Source organism: Acinonyx jubatus, chromosome X (assembly GCF_027475565.1).
Source record: "Acinonyx jubatus isolate Ajub_Pintada_27869175 chromosome X, VMU_Ajub_asm_v1.0, whole genome shotgun sequence".
NCBI classification, from domain to species: domain Eukaryota; kingdom Metazoa; phylum Chordata; class Mammalia; order Carnivora; family Felidae; genus Acinonyx; species Acinonyx jubatus.
Window position 1 is genome coordinate 20,446,361 of NC_069389.1, and position 22,867 is coordinate 20,469,227.

The 22,867-nt window shown below is 40.7% G+C and overlaps 1 protein-coding gene across 2 annotated transcripts in view; it reads left to right on the forward strand.

Moving 5' to 3' along the window:
* The window catches only part of POLA1 (DNA polymerase alpha 1, catalytic subunit), a 290,976-nt gene that overhangs the window by 99,186 nt on the left and 168,923 nt on the right, over nt 1-22,867 (forward strand). For both annotated transcript variants that reach the window (XM_015085029.3, XM_027054650.2), the window contains exons 27-30: nt 15,910-15,942; nt 16,761-16,853; nt 18,426-18,631; nt 20,704-20,836. In XM_015085029.3, coding sequence (XP_014940515.2) covers nt 15,910-15,942; nt 16,761-16,853; nt 18,426-18,631; nt 20,704-20,836 — 465 coding nt within the window. The remainder of the gene's footprint in view (nt 1-15,909; nt 15,943-16,760; nt 16,854-18,425; nt 18,632-20,703; nt 20,837-22,867) is intronic.

A 22,867-nucleotide genomic window follows, 5' to 3' on the forward strand; every position in this document is an offset into this window, starting at 1 on the left:
TTCTCTCTTTTCCCCACTTCCTACATCTCAGCCTTTAGTGTGTCCTGATTCTACTTCCCATCCCGCCCTGCTGCTACCACCTTTTCCCATGCCCGTAGCATCACTCCTCTCGACTGGCGCTTCTCCTCTTTGCTCCCCACAACCCATTGTCCGTGTCTGCGGGGTTGTTTGAAAATTAGATCATGTCCTTCCCTTGGTCTCATCCCAGCACCTGTAAGGATACTTTTCATGTAGTAGAAAGTCAATATGTGTTGACGAAACAAACTATAAAAGTTATTGTGATGGGTCAGATTCCTTGCAGCCAGCCAGCAACCTCACCAGCCTTTAGACCCACCTAATCGAAACTACACATTGTCTCTGTAACGATAATAGTAGTGCTCACAGATTTGTTAAGGCTCATCTTTTGTCTTTGTCCCCTCACCTGTGACTGATGGTTGACACTCTTTCTTAGGATGATAAGCAAAGGGTTTATAAGTGGTGCTGGAGCCAGCCAAACAGGTTGCTCCTCTTTGGCAGCCTCTTGGATAAATCAAGAGAAGCCATGGTTATGAAATACACCAGGTAACTGCTTAGATTGAGGACTGATGTAATTATGAAATCACTACAAGTTCTGTGAGGGAGGCTAATTTTTTTGAGACCATGACCCATTGAGGATTGGGTGATAGTTGTGGATTCTTTGCCCAGAAAAAATAGGTATGTATGCATGAATACAGAATTTTGTCGTCTATTAAGGGTGGGTTCCTAGACTGAGCTGTAGCTCATAGCAGGAGTATGTGTATTTTGAAAATGCGTCTTCAAAATTAGGTTGTTAGATTGAGGATAGGTTAAAACCTCTATTTTTGAACTATAAGCTACGGGAAGTAATGTAAAATATGGGCACATGGGGATATTACAGAAAAGAGTTGATTTCTTTTTTTCTGTGTACTTAATTGGCATCGTAGCAGAATCTTAAGGGGTAGGGAATTGTGAGGTGTGATGTTTTTGTTTATCAAACAAAACCAATGGAGGGATATTGGCTGATGTGGCCTTATTATTCTGTTGAGGAGGCAGAGGCACATGGAAGGTGAAGCCCTCATGGCTGCAGGCTTCGTGCCTGTGAATCCGAAGTGTGCCCTGGACACAGACCCACTGAGCTTCCGTGGGCTCAGCAGCCAGTGGGTGAGGAACAGAGGGTGCACGCACATGGGTATACGGCACAGCACGAGAGGAGAGGAATTTCTTCGGCGTCTGTCTCGGTGGAACCAGTGCCCCCCGCAGCAGCCCCCCTTTTTTGGCCTTTTTCTCCTGTTTTAGTTTGTCTTGGTATCTCCATTAAGCACACAACCGAAGAAAACAGATTATCCTCTTGGCTAAAAGTTCTTGCAAAAACTTCACAATTTTTTAATTTAATTCCATCTCCTTTGGAGTTCAGGAAAGCTCTTAGTTCTGAACTTACTGTCATGGCTTTTGGCATTCCTGATGTTTTCACAGTCTCAAGCTGGCTGGTTTCTGGTAAGTCGCAAAAGCAGAAGGTATTTTGTCCAGCTACCTAAGCAATAAAAACAAGTACGTAATGCTGTAGTACCAGAGTTGTCGGGTTTTTTTTTTCCTCCTGCACAATATATTAACTAAGCAAAAAATTTAAAAGAACAAAGACAATAAATGTAATGTTTGTTAGTGGTAGTTTGAGATATTTCAGGAGAGATGAGATGTGAAGAAAAGCAATGGCCATATTTAGAAAGCTGCCTCAAACCCAAGAGTATCTATTGAAGTAAACTTGATGACAGACTTTTTTCCTCTTCATGAATCATTGTATTCCTATAAAAGCGAAAATTCCTCTTCATCTAAACAAACGGCTTCCACATCTGTTTTCTTGGTTTCTCAAAAGGGTGTCTTCGGCTTGCATTTTTTTTTAAGTGTTTATCTGTTTAAAATGAAATATCGTCAAAAGCAGTTTATACATCAAAATCCAAGTTGGTCTTCAGCTTCTAAGAATTAGTCAAGAATGATCTGGTGGTAATGGTGGTGGTAAAGGGGGAAAAAGAGAACACATTTTGTATTCTGCATAGGTAAGTTCTCTTTAACCATACTCTTTGAGTTTTGTGGATTTATATTTAATTTTTACATGCTCTTTTGGTTCTGGGGACTGATTAAGTAGGTCACTTTGGCACTGGCAGCACATCCCAATATTTTAATGCTCTGGGCTCAGAGTTCTGAAAATAAGTGTTTTCCAAATTAGTAGCAGGGGAATTCATTTGTTTTAGTCCCATTGATTAAGAACTGACCTATAGTTAGATCTGTTCTTTAATCCCATAATCAGTCCCGCCCCCCCGTCATGTCACTCAGAGAAACACACACACTCCTGACCAGTTTGTAAACTGCCCTACGCGCTTTTCTGAAGCTCTCGTTCGGTTCGCAGGCTCTTGTGAGTCTGCACACCCCTCAGAGGTTTGGGTTTTATCTTTTTTAATCTTTCGTCTCTTCTTGTGTGACAGGCCACCATGCCCTTGAGCCCATCCTGCCTTTTCAAAATAAAGACCGAGAAGCAGCTGAAGTGGCGGCTCTTGTGCAGCTGCCAGGAATGTGATCTTGATCCGGGCACCCGCGCGCCGGTGGTGTGCGGCTGGTCGCAGCCGTGCCGTTGGCAGTCACAGGGCTTAAGAGGGGGAGAGCAGAGGCGGTTGTCTTTGAGGAAAGGAAGATCTCGTTTTGTGTGTGAAAGCCAAGGAGAAGGGCTGTAGGTCGGCACATGGGGCCCTACTGCCCGGCACAGGGCTCCTGGCCATTGAGCGCCCGGTGGAATTTCTGGGCTCCGATCGAGGCGGTTTTCTTTCAGGAGTTTGTGCGAGCCTCCTTCCGCCCCCTGGCCTACAGCTGTCTGTTCTGTCACAACAGTAGCTTGCTCTGAGGTCAAAGGTACATGAGAACCGTGAGACATTTGATGTTATCAAAACCAAATTAGCAACCAAGGCAATTAATTTAATCACTTATGACTTAGTTTCTCTCAGAGAGTGTGAAGAATGTTATTTGGAAACAGAGGAACCCCTCCTTCGTAGCTCTTTTTTTTTTTTTTTTTTTTTTTTTTTTTTAACTGGACAAGTATGAGTCAGAGCTGCTCACAAATGGCCCCAAACTCTCCGTAAGAGAGGCACAACTCCTTCCCCCTCCCGGATGCAGGAGAGAGGCAGGGAAGGGACAGCTATGCCCGAGCTTGGAGGAGGCTCTTGTGAAGTGAATTGATTGACGGTCAGTCTTCTGTGGAGCCTATCCCCGCCTCAAGGAGGGGAGCCACTGCCTTTGGCTGTTGTGGCTGCTCGAGAAAAGGCAAGGTGCCCCCCTCTTCTTTGACCTTGTTTGGAGGGCTGATACAATTATTTGTATTAGGCGCTAGCCACCTGTTGGGATCGGTCTCGTTAAAGGTCAGCGTGTGGTGCCTGGCTGTCTGTGGCAGCCTGCGTCACATTTGCCAGTGTCCGCTGGTTCGTGCGACACCTGCCAATTGTGACAGCACGAATGGAGATCTGAGAGCTGAAAGGGAAAGGAAGGTTCTGGAGGAGGAATGAGGAATCGAGGGACCCACGGAGCCCATTTACTGTGGTTTGGGTGCTGGTGTGCCTTGTCTCCCTTTTCCCCTGCTGTCCCTTGGTGAGCTCTGCCCTCTGTTCCGATGGGTTCTGTCTGCATCCTGACGTTGCTATGATTTATTCATTTATGGCATCTCTGTTTCTTATTCATTTATGGCATTGCGTTTCTTGTGGCAAAACTTCTCACGTCTCCTCCGTTGAGCACCTTACCTTCCGTCTGCCTCCCTGGCATCTTCATTCACGTGTCCACAGGCATAGTGCATTCATCAATTCCAAAACTGCTCTTAAGGTTCTGCTCCCCAGCCTGTTCCCCTTCCCGGATTCCCGGTCTCAGTGAGTGACAGGCACTGTCTCCCCAGTTGTTAAGCCAGGAACGTTGGTATCATACCTGACTCCTCTACCCCTTCCTCATGCCCCAAATCCAGTCAGGTGGTGAGTCCTGTAGATTCCACTTCCTAAATGCCTGCGAGTCTCTCCGTGGCGACAGCTATTATGCTGTGTAAGCTTCGTTACTTCCCCCTGGACGCCATCCCCCCACCCCCCGGCTGATACGTATTCTCCACGTGTTTTATAGCCAGAGAGACTTCTTTAACTTGTCAATCTGGTGGTGGCACTCCCCAGTTTAAAGTTGTTAATGTGGCTTACAAGGCCCTTCGCAGTTGGGCCTCTCTCCTGCCTTCTCCCCACTTTCTTGAGCATTCTAGCCTTAGCCATATTTTTATTTGCTTTCTGTTACAAAAAAACCCTTAAAATTGTGTAAAGTTTAATGTTGTTTAATCACCATTGAGTTTCTCTTTGTCCTTGGGATCCTCACCAACACTCTTCCCCCATCTTCCTTTGCCTCTTAGGCCCTAATAAGGAGCCCCTATTAAGGGTGTGTGTGTGTGTGTGTGTGTGTGTGTGTGTGTGTGTGTGTGTGTGTGTGTGTGTGTTTTCCCAGTCACATATTTGGTTCTCTGCTCCGCTAAATGTTACACGCTAGACAGGGAAGACATTGTATGGGAATCATTTGCTTTTGTGTTCCATTCCACCTAGGACACGAGAAGTACTCGTAAATACTTGGTAAGTGAATGAATCAGTTCCCTTTTGAGATTGCAAATGATGAGAAAATTACTGTGCTTCCTACAATTCATATCACATTCTTGAGCCTTGGCCACATTAGAGAGAGGCAGTACAATGACGTCCCCAAGTAAAGGTGCTTTTCTTTTTTTTAAAGTCATAAGGAGCCAGATCTTGTATAGTCTTTGTATTGATATGTTATCTCCATCATATTCTGCACCTCCATCCTAAATGACTTCTAAACCTGATACCCGTTGATTTCAGAATTTCTCTGTATTCTTCCTGGAGAAAAATAGAAGCTGATGGGATAGGAGGAAGAGTGATGGGTATATGAGAAAACGTTATTTGATTGATCCTTAAATATATTTATTCTAGAGGCATGCCTGAACATGTGTCTGTAACACATGTGTCTCTGGAGAAGTGAACACAGTTATGTTTCCCTAAAACTAGACTATCTGTGAGAAGATTTTTTTTCGTTGAAGCGGGAACCCTCTATACTTTAATCATAGGTAGCTCCTAGGATTACTGTTTTCTGAACGGCTAATAAACAGGAGGGCAAAGGATAGCATTTGCTAAAATAGCATATGGCAAGTACAGGCAGTATCGAATCAAAATGTCGTATATATTTTTGGTACTGAGCTAGGGAGTTGCCCCCCATCCCACGTGTTGGGTTTAAAAAGTTCTGCCTCTGACCTTCCCAGAGCAGAGAGTAATGATGAACTGTGCCATGACATCTTGTCACACACCAATCGTAAAAAGGAGCTTTCCAGAAATTAAAAATGCTTCCATGAAAATAAGGACAGTAACACCTTGGCCACCCTCTTAGCTTCAAGTTGTCCGCCAGACCACCACCTAGCTGTTCTGCCAGGGTTGAGCTTTAGGCCAGGTACTAAGTAACGGTAAGTGAAAACCTGGGAAATTTTCCATTTGTGGGGGCTGGGAGCACAAAGTTTTCTAGTCACATATTCCCATGACCTCACTTATAACGAAAATGTTGCAGATTCTAGAAAATGCTAATGTCCTTTTTAGCTGTAAGTATTATCTTGATTGCAGTGCTTCAGAATTGCCCAACTTCATTATCTGAGCATAGCCAGCCTGACGCCTTCTTCTCAAATAGACAATTATGATCAATTAAGCACTTTCAGGCCTTATAGAATACTTAATTTTATTAGTCAATTATTTGTGCTTTGAAAGAGTTAATGGTAGCTACCCAAGCCATTATTAGAAATTAGTATGTCCCAAAATAGAAAGGCTATTTCCTTTGTGTATGGCACTGCAGTGGAAAATGCCAAGCATAGTTTTTACTGAGTTAAAGGGTGAGGGAAGGCGGAGTGGGGGAGAAAGTTACATGTAAATCATTTAGCCATTAACCTAATGGGTGGATTTATAAATCCTATTACTATAAGCCCTTTTCATTTCCACTGAGGCCTGGTGCATGCTTGATCCCACTAATGTAAAATTCATTCCGTCTAAGTGATTACTGAAGTAAGACACTTTGAGTCAATTTTAATCAGGGTGTGTGAAACTTGCCTGAGCGCCGATGTTCACTAAAGCGCGGACATAGTTTGGCCGTGTCTTAATTAGCCTCCCAGATGAGTTATGTGAGGAGTCAATCAGGGAACCAAATCTGAGCCTTTTGACGTGTCCGTGTTTTCTTGTGAGGGAAATAACACTGGTAGGGGCTGAAAATACCCAGCTCCAAAGCGGGAGGCAAAGACCTTTGTGTAGGGGTGTTTCTAGTCTCATGGACATTATGTGAATTCTGAGAAATCTGAAAGCTCGACTCTTAAGCTAATTGGAGCATCTTCAGCGGTACTTAAATTTAAATGAATCACAGTTTCAAATCTGATGGAATGTGGACCCTCTTCCTAGAAAAACGCATGTAAGCACGCATTCAAATTTTTCCTTATGGTTTCAAGAATGTTCACATTTCTTGACCTTAGGTTAATATCTCCTGCTCCAAGTTTCAACCTTGGTGTCTTAGGGTTTGGGTATTTTTTGGAGATGTAATATTTAAGAGTGTAGGCTCACACTTGAACTCTTGTGTCAGTGAGTAGACTTAGCTCAAGTGTGCTTTAAAGCCAGCTCTGCACACTCTCCAGGGTCCTGTGTCAGAGATAATCCCAAGTATGGCAGTAACGCACAGAAGTTCAAGTGAAGCCTAGGGGACATGAGTTTCTGAACTGGATGGAGGTTGGTGTGGAGGAGGAACAGAGAGTAAGAATGTTGTGAAAGGAAGTTTTATTTAAAGGTGAAAACAGTTTTTTAAAAGTCAAACTTTTTTTTTTTTTTAAGTCCACAGAGGAATAAATCTTTCAGGGCAAGAAATGAGAGGAGAAGGGAGAAGTTCACTTTCCATTTCACACAGTGCCACAGACCATAGTATTTTAAGTTTTTAAGTCAATATTAGAGCCTTGACACATTTTAGGGCAGTAATCAAGATATACTCATAAATATTATAAATCTATGTGTTAGGGAGGAGAAACCTTTCAGAAAGCTTTGTTTATTCAGTGTGTTTTATATTCTTTACACATGAGCTATTGGAACGTCTAGGTTGTAAATTATGGATTTAAAAGAAAATCAGTTTATCTGGAAAGAGTTGTGTAGGAGAGTTACACTTTTAGTCAAGTTTATATTTAATGGGGCTTTATCATTGGGATAGAAATTCATTTCTCATGAGTGAATATATGTTTATCTAACATGCATTGTGCTTGAAGGTGGGGTTAAAACGGATTCACTTTTCACTTCTTGCACGGAAAGAGCTAGCTTTTAAACAATTTTTTAAAGTTTGTTTGTTTGTTTGTTTGTTTAGAGAGTGCACAAGGAGGGCAGGGGCAGAGAGAGAATCCCAAGTAGGCTCCTCTGTCAGCACAGAGCCCAACACTGGGCTGGAACCTATGAACTGTGAGATCATGACCTGTGCCGATACCTAGAGCTACACGATCAGCCAACTTGAGCCACCCAGGAGCCCCTGAAAGAGCTAGCTTTTATAATTTTTTGTAATGTTTATTCAATTTTGAGAGAGAGAGAGAGCCAGCACGAGTAGGGTAGGGGCAGAGAGAGAAAGAGGGAGAGACAGAATCTGAAGCAGGCTCCAGGCTCTGAGCTGTCAGCACGGAACCTGATGCGCAGCTCGAAACCGAAGACTGTGAGATCATAACCTGAGCCGAAGTTGGCTGCTTAACCATCTGAGCCACGCAAGCACCCCAAAAGAGTTAGCTTTTAAATGCATACTGTGTATGGGTTTAATTACCACTTACTGCAACTACCTTTAGGGTCCATTTGTTGTGGAGATGGATTTATCACTTCATTGCTTTGCTCTTCTCATGTTAGACCACCTGGGTTTGCCTCCTTTTATTAGAACATAAAAGATAAATGTTTATTGCATCCCTGTGCCAGGCATTGTGTTAGGTTTAATCGCTAAGACATGATCTCTGTTTATAATTTGCTTATAGTGTCTTATTTACCTTTGTATTAGAGCGGTGTGCTCTGGGTATACACAGAGGACTTTGAGGGCTAAATTGGACTAATAATGTACTCCTTAATTTCATTTAGTTGGGGAGGCCAGAGAGGCTTCTCTGATGGTGTGAAGTTCCTTGTAAAATAAGTAGACATTTAAGTGATAATAATACCTAATGTTTATAAGCACTTATGTACCAGGAACTGTAGAAAATAGTTTACATATGTTACATTTAATGTTCACAGTAGCCATCTTGTAGGGAAGCTGTGGTTATCATCTCCATTTTACAGTCAAGAGTTGGAGGCACAGAGAGGTTATATTATGTGCCTGAGGTCACACAGCTTTTAAGCAGTGCTGTTACGTTTTGAACTTACAAGTAGCCTGTATCAGTCAGCATTCTGCAGAGAAACAGAATCATTTTGGTGTGGGAGGGGAGAGTGATTGATTGATTAATTGAATGATTGATTTTAAGGAATTGGCTCATGTGATTGTAGGGGATGGCAAGACTGAACTCTCAGGGCAGGTGAGCAGGCTGGAAACCCAAACACACAGCACCTGAGTTGATGTTTCGGCTTCAGTCTGAAATCCGCAGCTTCTTCAGGGGACTTCGTTCTTTATTCTCTTAAGGCCTTGAAATTGATTGGGTGAGGTCCACCCACGTTATGGTGGGGGGTAATCTGCTTACTCAAGGTCTGCTGATTTAAATATTGGTCTCATGTAAAAACAAAACAAAAAAACAAAAACAAGAAAGCCTTCTAGACTTATGTTTGACCACATAACTGGTTATCACTGGCCTAGCCAAGTTGACACATAAAATTAACCATTACACAGCCTAACTTCTGAACCCACACATTGGACCAGTGTGGAGAAACAGCATGTGAAAAGCACAGAAGCAAGAAAAGAGCATGGCTCGTCCATGGAACTCAAAATATTTCAGGAAGGTTGAGTTGAAGTATGCATGTGGGAAGCATTCGAAGATGAGGTCAGCTTCAAGTACATCATGAGTCTTGGGTCAAGCTAAGGGATTTGAATTTCATCGCAAAGAGTGCATTTGAAAAAGAACACTGGAAAAGTGTGAAGAATGAATTGAAAGGTCGTGAAGCTGGAGACAAGGTAGTCTGAGTGGTGAGGGCCAGAAGGAGGGAGAGCACATTGGCAGGAAGCCACCCTGGAAAGACAGAGTCTTATGTGAGACTTGTTAGTTCGTTGGGTTAGAAAGGAAGTCAGCCCTTTGTTTCCGTTCGAGGCTCTTGGAGGGGCCATTTCTCGTGTTTGGAGCTGGGGAGGGTTTGGAGAAGATGGATGCAGTTTAGGAATGAATGCTTGTGGGACAGACGGTGGAAAATGGGCTTGGAGAGAGAAAGTGTTATTCAACCAGGGGCAATTTTGTCCCCCAGGAGACATTTGGCAATATCTGGAGATAATTTTGGCTGTCACAGCTGGAGAGAGAGAGAGCCCTTGGGCGCGCGCATGCATGGGTAGAGGCCGGGGACAGCCCCCCGTGACAAAATGTTCTCCAGCCTAAAATGTCAATCAGTAGTGCTGAGGTTGAGAAACCCTGATGTATATATGTGTATGTGTGTGTGTTCTCCTGAGCAAGAGGGGGAGATATCAGCAGAGGGTGTCAAATGTTTTATATTTTGTACATATACCCACCCAGTTATGCTAAGTGCATAAAGCTATATGCAGAGAACTTGTCAGAACCTGTATATTTCTAGTTATTTTACAACCACATAGCCTTCAAAAGTAACCTAGGATATGATATATTCTTGTAATGCTGATGGTCTTTGTTGGACATATTAGTGCCTCCTCTCCCAATACTAAAGAAATGAATATGTGAGCGCCTGGGTGGCTCACTCGGCTGAGCGTCTCACTTTGGCTCAGGTCATGATCTTACACTCCGTGAGTTTGAGCCCTGCATTGGGCTCTGTGCTGACAGCTCGGAGCCTGGAGCCTGCTTCAGATGCTGTGTCTCCCTCTCTCTCTGCCCCTCCCCTGCTCATGCTCTGTCTCTGTCTCAAAAATAAATTAAAAAAAAAAAAACACTAAAAAAAAAAAAAAAAAGAAATGAATATGGTTGAAAGACAAAACAACCAGATAGAAGGAGGAGGTATTTTTACATGTCAAACTTGGATTCTAGATTTTTACATCTGGGAGGAATCCCAGCCTCTTCATTTTAGAAATAAGGAATCTAAGATCTAGAGAGAAAACTCAGATTGTTTCTAAATCACTCAGCTACTAATTGGCAGTTTAGACCAGTACTCACATTTCAGACCCCCAACTTTTTTTTTGAGAGAGAGAGAGCGCAAGTAGGAAAGGGGCAAAGAAAGAGAGGGAGAGAGAGAACCCCAAGCACCGCTAGTGCAGAGCCTGATGTGCGGCTCGAATTCACGAGTCGCAAGATCATGACCTGAGCTGAAGTCGGACCCTTAACCAGCTGAGCCCCCCAGGTGCTCCAACCCCCAACTTTTTTCTAAACTTGTATTTGTATAATGTTTTATCTTTGCTAACCACGTTTTCAGCACAGATTTCTTATTCCCATCTACCTCAGGGACCTGGGTGGTAGTTTTAATCCCAGTTTCACAGAAGGTAAAACTCCGGTTTTAAGGTAATAAGGAAGGAACCCAGTGTGACAGGAATGTTAAGTGGTGAAGACAGAAAGTAGGGTGCTTATTAAATCCATAGCCTGTGCTCCTTGAACATCTTATAGAGAAGACACACATCTAGGAATAACAGGTAAAAGGAAAATAAGAAAAAGACAGTCAAATATAATGAGGATGAAATACATGTTTGCCAAGTGGGAGAGCTGAGTATCACAGAGTCCTGCTTGGAAACTGCTGAAATTGGGACTAGGAAAGCTTACATAATGGTTGGATTACCACATATCATAATATTTATATTTCTTCTACTCTTCTCTTCCCTATCCTTCAAAACCATTCATTTTGCTACCCCTCTTATGCTAATGTATTTTTTTAAAAAGCCTTTCCAGTTTATTTCTAATTTTATGTCATCAGTAACAGAAGAATCCTAAAGCCATTGAGATTTCAGTTGTCATTCTCTTCATGCATTATTTGTTTAGGATTTGACCTTTCCCAACATTTTCTTAACTTGTAAGATTTCTGTTGAGCGTCTGCAGCGTCGACCATCATCTGTCATCAAAGTGGGTTTCTTGTTAGTAGATATCACTGTGATGGACCTGTGCTTTTGGAAAAGGAGCTTGAAACTTTGTTTTTAACTGTGGAAAAGTGGTGTTTTCTTGCTCCTCTGTAGCATTAATAAGCACAGTGTTAGTCTGTAATAGCATCTGAAACCATTTTGTAACCTTTAAATGCATTGCCAGACACACGTGTTCTGTCCTGGCAGAAAGTAAGGAGCCCAGCTTTATCCTGACCCTGTTAGGGGAACTTGTAAATACACACGTCAATAGTAGTTGGGCTTAGGGTTGCTGCTGCTGTTAAACCCGGCATCATAAACCTGCTCTTTCTGCTTAGTAAACCACATCGTGGGTGTATTCCTGAATACATTATTTTTTTTTGAAAAGTTTTTTAAAATACACTTTACATTTCCTTTTTAGTCCCCACCACCCTCCACCAGCCTTCAGAGGCTCAGATTGGGGTTAAAATACTTTTTCGTATTATTTTAATTATTGCTCTCCCCACCCCCAGCCCCACTCCTTTCCTGTTTCCCCCTCCTCTTTTCCCCTAACGGCACTGTTCTGCAAAGCCTGCAATGATTGATATGATGGCAGTGCTGTCATTCTTTTTAACCAAAAAAAAGTCATTTTTGTTCTAGTTATTTTAATAGAGTCCCATTAAAGATGTATTGCTGACTGAAATATCGGCATGAAGGGCTCTCACTGAGCTGAGCCCAGGAATTAAGAAGTCAGGAAATCGGCTGCTGCATTGCAAGAGAGCCTTGTGTGACACCGAATCTCCTGATTGGGGAGATCATTACTGCTATTATGACTCGACTTGCGTAGGAATTTTAAATTCCATCTGAATGTCAGTAATAACCCTCTTAGCAAATTATCCTGAATAAAATCACGAAGGCATTTTATATAATAGGTGTTGAATTACTGGATAGATTTGCTAATTAAATACTCTTTGTTCTGCTGCAGTTGACATTACAGGGTAAGATCTTGAACAATTATTCTCAACAGCTGTACTTTGTTAAGGGAAAAATTAACCACAAAGTTTATTTTTTTACACTTGAAGTTGGCAGATTTTTGAAATGTGCTTGAAAAAATTCCATCATCCAATTGGTAATGAGTAGATAAATATGCAGGTGTTGCTGTGAAATCAGATAACTGCAGACTGCCTTATTAATGAATTTAGCAAGCCTTTATAGCCCTGTTTCCTAGCTGTTGGCACTTAGAAAATGATTTTCTGTCAGAACGGGGAGCTTTAATATTAGGCTTGTCAATTTGAAGTGAACTTACGAACGGACATCTTGTAATCACTGTACCTTGTGTCCAGTAGACTTTTCTTGATACTTGTGGCTTCTTTTAGAAATGAATTTCCTTAATGGGGGAAATACCCGTGATGTATATAAATTTTTGACTGTTGGCTTCCCGAACATTCATGTGGTATGGGCTTTTTAACAAGGCAATGAAACATGCTGAAAAGAAAATGAGACGTAAGGTCCTGTTTCTAGATCAAGCTGTTGCCTATTTCTGTTACTTTGGGTAAGATGGTAGAGCCTAATTTTACTCAACTGTAAAATGGGATTAATAATACTGCCCACTCCTTAGGATTAGTCATTCAGCATTTTACAAATATTCATTAATAGCCACTGTGCACCAGGACCTCTGCTAGATACTAAGAGTTTGGTAGCCCACAGGGCACCTAACAGCTGAGCCCTCCCAGTGAACAGTTTGAATCAAGGGTGGCTTTCTGGTCATCCTCGTTAGCGCTTGGGCAAGCATAAGTCTGGACAGGGCACTTTGGTACCCACCACCCAGAAGTGCTTAGTGAAGAAGCATGAAAAGTCAGGCTCAGCCTGGTTGCGGGTCTCCTATTGAATGGACTGAAGAGTTGATGAGCTGTGGTTAAGGACCTGGAGCCTGAGATGGAGCTCAGGTCCACTGAAAAGCTACTGTTGAGGTCCCTTGGAAAGATGGTGATAAAACTACCCTCAGAAATTGGTATAACGTCGGTTGAGAGCTATTTGGCTATCTTTATAAAAAATTTGAACCGATATAACCTTTGACCCAGTAAGTCTTATAGGAGTTTATCTTGTTACTGGCAGGTTACATGTGTATAAGGATTATCTGTTGAAGTGTGGTTATACAGGTAAAGATCAGAAACAACCTACGTGTTTATTACTAGAGCACTAGTTAAATCATCGATTGACACTGTATAGTTAAAAAAGAATAAGGCAGGTCTTTATGTGTAGATGAATAATCTCTAAGATAAAGTATTAGGGTGAAAACAAAGCAGTTACGGTATAGTCTTTATATTTGGCTTAGTTTTCTTTCTTTTTTTTTATTTTTTATTTTTTTACGCTTATTTATTTTTGAGAGAGGGAGAGAGACAGAGCATGAGTGGGGGAGGGACAGAGAAAGAGGGAGACACAGAATCGGAAGCAGGCTCCAGGCTCTGAGCGCTCAGCTCAGAGCCCGACGTGGGGCTTGAACTCACAGACTGTGAGATCATGACCTGAGCCGAAGTCGGACGCCTAACCGAGGGAGCCACCCAGGCGCCCCTTTTGCTTAGTTTTCTACCATTTTTTGTACAAAAGATCCAACAAGAGGTTTCTGCCACCAAAGAGAAAATTGTTTTGGTAGCAGCCCTCAGATTGTGCTTGGAAATGGTTGTGAGTTGGTGGCAGGAGAGAATAGAGGCGGTTGATGGAGGATGAAGGTTGCCACTACACGTTGAAGGTACGCTCAAGGACAACATAGTAGGTTTTGTTCATGGTGTGAAAGAAGAGTAGAGGAAATTGCTTACCACTTATGTGGAGTTTCAGTGAAAGGTTGACGGATGGTGTCTGTGGATTTTTACTTAGGTACTGGTTATCTTATAGAGCTGTCCATTGTGATGAGGAAGGCTAAGCTTAGTGTGGTGGGAGGGGCGGAGGGTGAAGAGAACTTGTGATGAGCAGTTCTGTCCTCACGATGATTAAGTTGGTTGATCTCGTTATTGCCCTCTTCCCAAAGGAATTGTCATGTTCTCCCACAATGCATTTCTCTGCAATTTAAATGTTTAAAAAAGAAGGTGAAGTGGAGGAGTGTGAATGTTTTTTAGGAGTTAACTGAATTTCAGAAAAGTAATTGGGATTACTATGAGAACTGTCAGTCAACTAGCACAGTTTTTTGAGTACCTGTTACATGTGAAGCCTGGAGTTAGGCACACACATGTGCTCTGGCCTCCAGGAGCTTGTGGACTAGTTAGGGAGGGGACAAACTGTCAACTAAAAACTTTTCAGAAGGGCATTATCATGATTATCTTAGGCCAGTGGTCCTTAGCCTGGCCTGCAACATAAATACCTGAAGAGCTTTTTCCAGAACATTGTGAGGGCCAGGTATTGGTGTTTGTCTGTTTGTTTTTATGGCTCCCCAGGTGATTCCACCGTACAGCCAGTGTTAAAACCATTGATTAGGGGCACCCGGGTGACTCAGTTAAGGGTCTGACTTCAGCTCAGGTCATGGTCTCACGTTTTGTGAGTTCGAGCCCCAGGTTGAGCTCTGTGGTGACAGTGTGGAGCCTGCTGGGGATTCTCTCTCTTCCTCTCTCTTTGCTTCTCCCCCATTTGCTCTCTCAAACGTAAATAAACGTTTAAAAAAAGAAAACCTTGATTAGCCTGATCCATATTCACCACCACCCACCACCCCCAGGACAGAGGAAGGGCTTTCTTCCCTAAGAACAAAGGACAGTGAATGCCTGAGCAAAATTAGACTGTAATAAAGGGGAGGAAGCAGTGGAAATGGAAAGTCAGGGGTAGATGTGAAAGATAATTCTAAGTTCAGGGTTTATAGGGCTCTGTAATACATGTTTCCAGTTTGCAGCTATATGGGCCAGTGGACAGAACTGTCTACAGATATTATGTAGATGTTTGTCTTTATTCATTGAATACTTACTGAGCCCTGCCTCTGGCCTGGGCACTGTGCTAACTCCAGAGAATATGTGAAGGTCTACTCTCTGTCTTTAAGAAATTTACAATCGAGAGAAGAAATTTAAATCTACTGTGTATGTATCTTTTTCACTTTTTTTTTTCATTTTGTAAGGTTATTTATTTATTTTGAGAGTGAGAGAGAGCATGATTAGAGGAGGGGCAGATAGAGAATCCCAAGCAAGCTCCATGCCTCCAGTGTAGAGCCCAACATGGGGCTTGATCTCACAACCGTGAGATCATGACCCAAGCAAAAATCAAGAGTCTGGATGCTTAACCAACTGAGCCACCCAGGCTCCCCCCCTTTTTTTCCACTAATTTTTAACATTCTGGGTAAGAATTGCCAGATTTGAAATGCTCTGTGAAGCTTTTTTTTTTTTTAAGCCACATAGTTATATTTAAATATTAATAATGAGAATTAGTTTACCTCTTTGCCTTATCATAATGGGATGTTTTTATTACACGTGTTTATTAAAGATAGAACTTAAGCAGATTTTTACAGTAGATCTACTTCCATATCTCTGGCTGTGAATCAGCATAGAGGCCACCTTACTTTTAGATTATGTTGATATTACTGTTATTTTGAGGGTTGTGGTTGGAAAACCATCAAGAGCTTTAAAATGTATGACCAGTCATTGGGATATTTATCTCTGTGTACTTATGTTTATGGTTTTGTAACTATGTTATGTACTAATCTTGACTTTTTATTTCATTTAGATTTTGATGCATACAAAAGAGATGGTGCAGAAGGTAATGCTGAGCATTTTCATCATACAGTGACTCTTAAATATCATACCTGGTGACGTTTTTGTATTCAAGGAAAATTGTAACCCAAACAGACTGGAAATGGCTTCTTAGGATGCCTAGTTTACGTTTATAATCCCTGCTAATGGATTATAGCTTTTTTCTTTTACTAACACTGATATGATCTAGGCGCTGCTTGAAGCCTATATGTGAGTGTTTCAAGCAAATTAGTAACAGTGCTAATTAGAGTTTACTTCCAGGCCTTTATACTGTATGTGCTGTAGTGTTGTTTGTTATGATTGATTTTTTTTTGGCACTCTTCGTATTCTCCTAAATACTGTTTGAAACTGTTACAAATTTCATATGGATTTGTGCCCCTGCATTTTAAAAACCCCATTATGTTTCGGCTTTATAAATTGCTGTGACCACTAAGCTCATGATACAGTGGATAGTTATAGACACCCCCCTTCCTAGTCTCTTATCCTCCTTTATATTATTCAGTTCCACAGTTTGTTTCAGTTGAAACTAGACATTTCCCCTGCCACTCTACTGTCTGTTTTAAGAAAATTAGGTAGACTTTCTTAATGTGATAGTGGCTTTCCTTTCTAGTTTATTGGTTTATGGGTTTATTGGTTTATTGATTGTACTCAATATGGACAAGATATGGACAATATGGACATATTGACAATATGGACAAGAATAAACATAAGCTTTTGAAAAATCAGTGGAACGTGTAATTTCTGTAGTATGGGTAATCTTGAGTTTTGTTTATGCTGATCACTCTGTTTTTGTTGTTAACTTTTATAATTTTTGCTTTTTATTAGATGAATCTTGAAGTTATTTATGGAGATACAGATTCAATTATGATAAACACCAATAGCACCAATCTGGAAGAAGTGTATAAATTGGGAAACAAGGTGATGTAATTTGATGAAATTATCTCTTTTACCTACTTTAGTGAATTCTCTTTTAACATGGAACATGTATATGTATACATGTGCTTCAGAAAATAATAAATGTAGTGCTTCTCAGCTCCTCATCTTCTTATTTTTCTTAGTTTCTAATCCAGTTGTTTGTATTAAGGGTAAAATTCAAAGGAGGGTGTTTTTTCCTTAAATGATAAATACATTTTTGCTTTGAAGAGAGTCTGAGATGTTTTCATCTTGTTTCTAAAGCTGGTGGCTGTGGTGTTCTTGTCACACCTTCGTGATGTTGGGCTTAGGCCTGGCTACAGTGATATCTCTGGGTCTTGCAAGAGGGAGGCACACTGCTTCACACCCTATGTCTACTTTCTGATAAAAGAAGAAAGCAAAAAAAAAGTTTTTAATGTAAATTTAAAATATGGTCGTGTTTATACTTATCGCATTATCATGCATGAGGAGAAACATCTCTAATAGCGTTCAGGTGGATTTTATACACTGACAGATATGGAGAAATACCTGCCTACATACATACATACATGTACACACGTTATAATTTTTACAGGAGTACTTAAAATATATTTGAAAAGGCAAGTGGACGTTTGAAAGTAATCATTTGTTGCCCCCTTATTGCAGTCAAGGTTTCTTGAGTACTTGCTATGTTAAGATATTGTCCCAGTAACCTAGAACTAAGATATCATCTTCCAGAGTAAGAACTTCCTGCCTTTCTCCATTAATATGTGTGAAGTTTGGCCTATAGCATTCACCTGAGAGCAAGCGACACGTACTGTCCTCATGTTGCACTTCAAAAAGCTGTGTATTTTCCCTGGGTGATTGGCTGTGCCTTGATCCTATCAATAAAGAGCAGGTCATGTTTTGTTTAACATACAGGTACAGGGAGATCTTAGACATTATTTTCATAGTCAAAAGTTTTACTTGTTTCTGGCCACGTATCTACTTGTTAAACTATCTAATCTTTCTAATTTAGTAGTTTGAAGGTAAGTAAGAATGAATTTAGTTTTTATTTTTTATTATCTTTCTTAATGTTTATTTAGTTTTGAGAGAGAGAGACAAAGCATGAGCGGGAGAGGGGCAGAGAGAGAGAGAGGGAGACACGGAATCCGAAGTGGGCTCCAGGCTCTGAGCTGTCAGCACAGAGCCTGACACGGGGCTCGAATCCACGGACCGTGAAATCATATGAGCCGGAGTCGAATGCTTACCCGACTGAGCCGCTGAAGCACCTCTGACTTTCGTTTTTAGATTCAAGAAGACTATTTCATAATTTTCATAAATTTCCTGCGGCAGACCCAGCTAATTCTGTCCTTTGGTTGAGTGGGATGATATATTTATGTTATGGTGTATTTTTTTTAATCTGTTTTTGTCCCTGTGCTCTTTGAATGGTTTTGCATCATACTCAACATAATACTGTGTTCTGTATCACCTGAGTAAATGCATTCTAATCTTGTGTGCATTCAAGTTCTGTTTAGATTAACTCTTGGGAATTTGTAGCATGTTCATCTCCCTAGTGGATGTTTGAGAAGCTAGTATTAATGGTCGACATTTTCACAGGTAAAAAGTGAAGTGAATAAGTTGTACAGATTGCTTGAAATAGACATCGATGGTGTTTTCAAGTCTCTGCTACTGCTGAAGAAAAAGAAATACGCCGCTCTGGTTGTTGAGCCAACGTCGGATGGGAATTACATCACCAAACAGGAGCTAAAAGGATTAGATATAGTTAGAAGAGATTGGTGTGATCTTGCTAAAGAAACTGGAAAGTGAGTTCGGCTTTCATGTGTGCTTTTGTTGTTTGTCTTTAAAAACTTCACATAGTGATGACATGGACAAGATGTATGATTCTGCCAAGCGCAAGGACCCAACTTCTTTTTTACATATTGGGAGTGGAATTTTCCAGGTAGATGAAAACTTAGAAGAAGCCAAATTCACTCAGTGAGAGATACTTGCTGTAAGATACATCTTAGGAGTTGTGACTCATGATGAGGGTAAACCTTCACATATTAGCTCCCTACAGAGTTGGTTTCATTGGTGTTGGCTTGTCTCTGTTTTGTTTTGCTTTCCTGTTCTTACTAGAAAGTGCCTTGTGTTATGTTCCTGAATCATCATAGAACCTCTTTAGGTGGTCTCTAGGAGGAACATAGTTGTTAAGGTGTCCCCATGTTTTGACTTAAATATTCTGGGATTCAAAGTGCACCATGGAGTGAGACTTTGTTCCCAACTGTATCTTTTGTGTATAAAGATTCTTAGGAATATCTAGAAAAAAATTCCTATCAGGTTAATTTAAGAGCTGGGTCTCAAATACCCTACGTACCTCAGAAATAATAAATGTCATGGCTGACCCCCTAGCTTTGCATCTGAGACTGGAAATGGTGATACTAAGGCCTGTTTTTCTTTTTTTTTTGAGAGAGAGAGAGAGAGAGCGCGAGAGAGCGCGTGTGCGCGCGCATACATGAACGAGGAGGGGCAGAGGGAGAGGGAGAGAGAGACTCTTAAGCAGGTTCCATGCCAAGCACAGAGCCTGACATGGAGCTTGATTTCATAACCATGAGACCATGACCTGAGCCAAAATCATGAGTCAAACGTTTAACCAAGTGAGCCGAGCCACCCAGGCTCCCCAAGACCTCTTTTTTTTTTTTTTAAAGAGTCACATTAATTTATAAAGCACCCATTTAAAAAAACCTGTATTGATATGTATTTAATGTACCATCTTTCTAGATATTCCTGTTTTGTGAACCTGCCCAATTCTGAAAATAGAACTTTTTACTTTAAAGCAAAATTTTAAATTAATCTTAATATTGCTGAATATTCTCACTTTTTACTTGTTTTCCAGTCTCCCTCTTGCTTTCCACATTGGGAGATTGAGCAGTTGTTGCTTCTGCAAAACCACTCTTGATTAGGCAAAGTTGATCATCAGAGTATAGGTCACTGTTAGCCTTTTATGAAATGAAGTTTGAAATGCTTCATTGCCCCCAAATGTACCCAAAGATGAAACTACTTTGTATAGACTGTCGATTAGAGTGTTCTCTTCAGCTTTGTGTTTTCTAAGAAAAGATGCATCATAATAGAAGTAAATTTCTCTGAGTTAGAAATGTATTAGTAATTAAAGCTATACAAATGTTTTTGTCAGGGTTCTTTTTCTGACAAATTATAATGCAGCTGTCAAAGCCTTGCTCTGCATTTTCTCAGAAATGGATAAAATATTGGCTTCCTTACTCCTTTTCTTTTTCTTTTTTCCCTTTTTTTTTTTTTTTGAGGGGGTCTGGTAGAATAATAGGAAGTTTTTCAGCGATAGCATAAGGTTGGAGAACACTGAGCAATATAATGAAGCCAAAGAAAGAAAAGTTTGAAATCTTTGGTTTTTTAAAAAATTTTGCGTAAAGAGCAACATATTTCTGCTTACCCAGTTAATGGTCATCTCAGCTTGGTGATACCAGAAATAATATCTTGCTACTTTATGGGGAAAGTCCAATTTTTTCTTTTAAAATTTTAGCCTGTGAGCAGAATATAACTGCTTGTGAATTTTGTAGCTGCATAAATGCACTTGTGGATGGAACACATACCTTTCTCAGTGCACATTTTGTGTGAAGCATTAGCTGCTGAATGAAAAAGGGTCTGTATGTTTAAGGGCAAACCTGACGTTCCAAGGTTGGTAAACCTTTCGGAGAGTTCATGTAAAAAAACAAATAGTAACGGCCTTTTGGACATTAACGCTCATGTTAGCTTTTAGTACAGCTCTTGTCCACATGTAAATCTAATGGCATTTATCTTCCTTTTCTCTCCTTTATTAATAAAGTATAATATTAAAAAACTGAATCCTTCTCTTTTTCTGCAGCTTTGTCCTTGGTCAGATTCTTTCTGATCAAAGCCGAGACACTATAGTGGAAAACATTCAGAAGAGGTTAATAGAAATTGGAGAGAATGTGCTAAATGGCAGTGTCCCAGTGAGCCAGTTTGAAATTAACAAGGTAAATGTAGCATTTATTGCTGAGCCCAGCTGCTGCCATGTGTTTTTCGCCTCCTTCAGATAGTTGAAGAACCACCTCATCCTTGCAATCGAAATAAATTCTAGCTGGTGATGAAAGCCGCTTAACAACTATCTCCCCAATGGAGCATTAGCATACCGCTTCCTCTTCCAGCTGCTGGCACTGCCCTGTCTCCATCTTTTACTTGGTGGAAGCCTTGTTTCCAGAGATTGTGTAGAGTGACCTAGTTGATGTTTAGGGAACTAGCGAGTATTACCTTCTCCATGGTCCTCGTCCTCATCTATACTTGTTTGCAGAGGACAGCCTGTAAGCTTAGAGACAGAGACAAGAGTGTGTGTGTATGTGTGCCTTTCACAGAAGGGGATCCTTAGAGGTATTGCAATGAGAGGGCTTTTGTGGGACATAGTTATTTAGAATTAAGATGGCGATAGCATTTTTTGTATAGCCAGAGCACTTGTGCTTTTATTTTCTTTTTAAACTATGTAATTTAGACTCTGTGGACAGTTTTAGTTGTTGAAAATAGGGAATATTTTTTTCTTACCTAATTTGAAAAATAAAACCTTGGTTTCCAAAGTGCTGTGTAATATAAGATGTTAGTTTGCAGATCTCCTTTTTTTCCTCCATTTGAACAGTACCCTTACATAGACGGAAGCTAATTCTGCAAATACCATTTTATCCATTCTGTGATAGATTATGTTGTCAGAGCTGATAGAAAAAAAGAATTTTAATGAAAAAGAATTTGATGATGATATAAAATGGAAGAGTTAAGAGTTAAAACTCTAATGATACCTTCATGATACCTTATGTTAAGGTGATGCCTGTCATTTTTGCACGTTTTCTTACTCTTGGAAACGTACTTTTACATTGAAGCGATTACAATACATATTATTTGGAAATGTGTTTTTGTTTACATTTTATTTATTTTTGAGAAAGGGAGAGAGAGCACAGGTGGGGGAAGGGCAGAGAGAGAGGGAGACACAGAATCGGAAGCAGGCTCCAGGCTCTGAGCTGTCAGCACGCAGAGCCTGACATGGGGCTCCAACTCAGAACCGTGAGATCATGACCTGAGCCGAAGTCGGATGCTTAACCACCTGAGCCACCCCAGCACCCCAAGGAAATGTGTTTTTATTTAACATAAACAGATTTTGCCACATTTCTATGTTATCTTAAAAATGATCATGTTAATTTTGTATTTCACTGATACATCTTTATTTAAAAATTTTGTCTGATTATTTACATTAGTTTTGATATTATAAATAACCAGATTGAACATCTTTCCTTCTTTATCTTTTTGCTTCTGAATGAATTATATTCTTAGTTTAGGTTCCTTGGCGTGAAATATTTGAGTCAAAAGATAGGACTATCTGGAGCACCTGGGTGGCTCAGTTGGTTGAGCATCTGACTCTTGATTTCGGCTCAGCTCGTGATCCCTGGGGCGTGGGATGGAGCCCTGTATGTCATTCTCTTTGCTGAGCATGGAGCCTGCTTTGGATTCTCTCTCTCTCTCTCTCTCTCTCTCTCTCTCTCTCTCTCTCTCTCTTTCTTCCTCTACCCCTTCCTCTCTGCTTCTGCCTGCTCTCTCTTTCTGAAAATAAAAAAATACAGGAATATCTGTACAGCTCTTGCCACATTGCTTTGTAAAAGGGTGATAACCAGTTGATTAAATAAAATGTGTGTGCCAGTGTCACACAGATTTCCTTGTATTGGTAGTAGTTCATTGGTGATAATATCATTGATAACATTTAAATAAAATAATGCTGTCACTGTGATATGAAAGTGTCTCACTTTTGGATTTAATTTGCATTTGTTGGTTTTTAGAGAAGATGAGTATTTGCTATGCATATCCTTAGGATTAGTATTTATTTTTAGATAAGCCATTTGTTCCTTACACCTTAACTGTGATGTCTTTAATGTCACAAAAAAAGAGACACTCTTTTATATACAGAAGCACAAACAACTAGAAGTAAATATTAGAAGAGGGCATGTGCTTTGGCACTAGCTCTTCACTTTAAG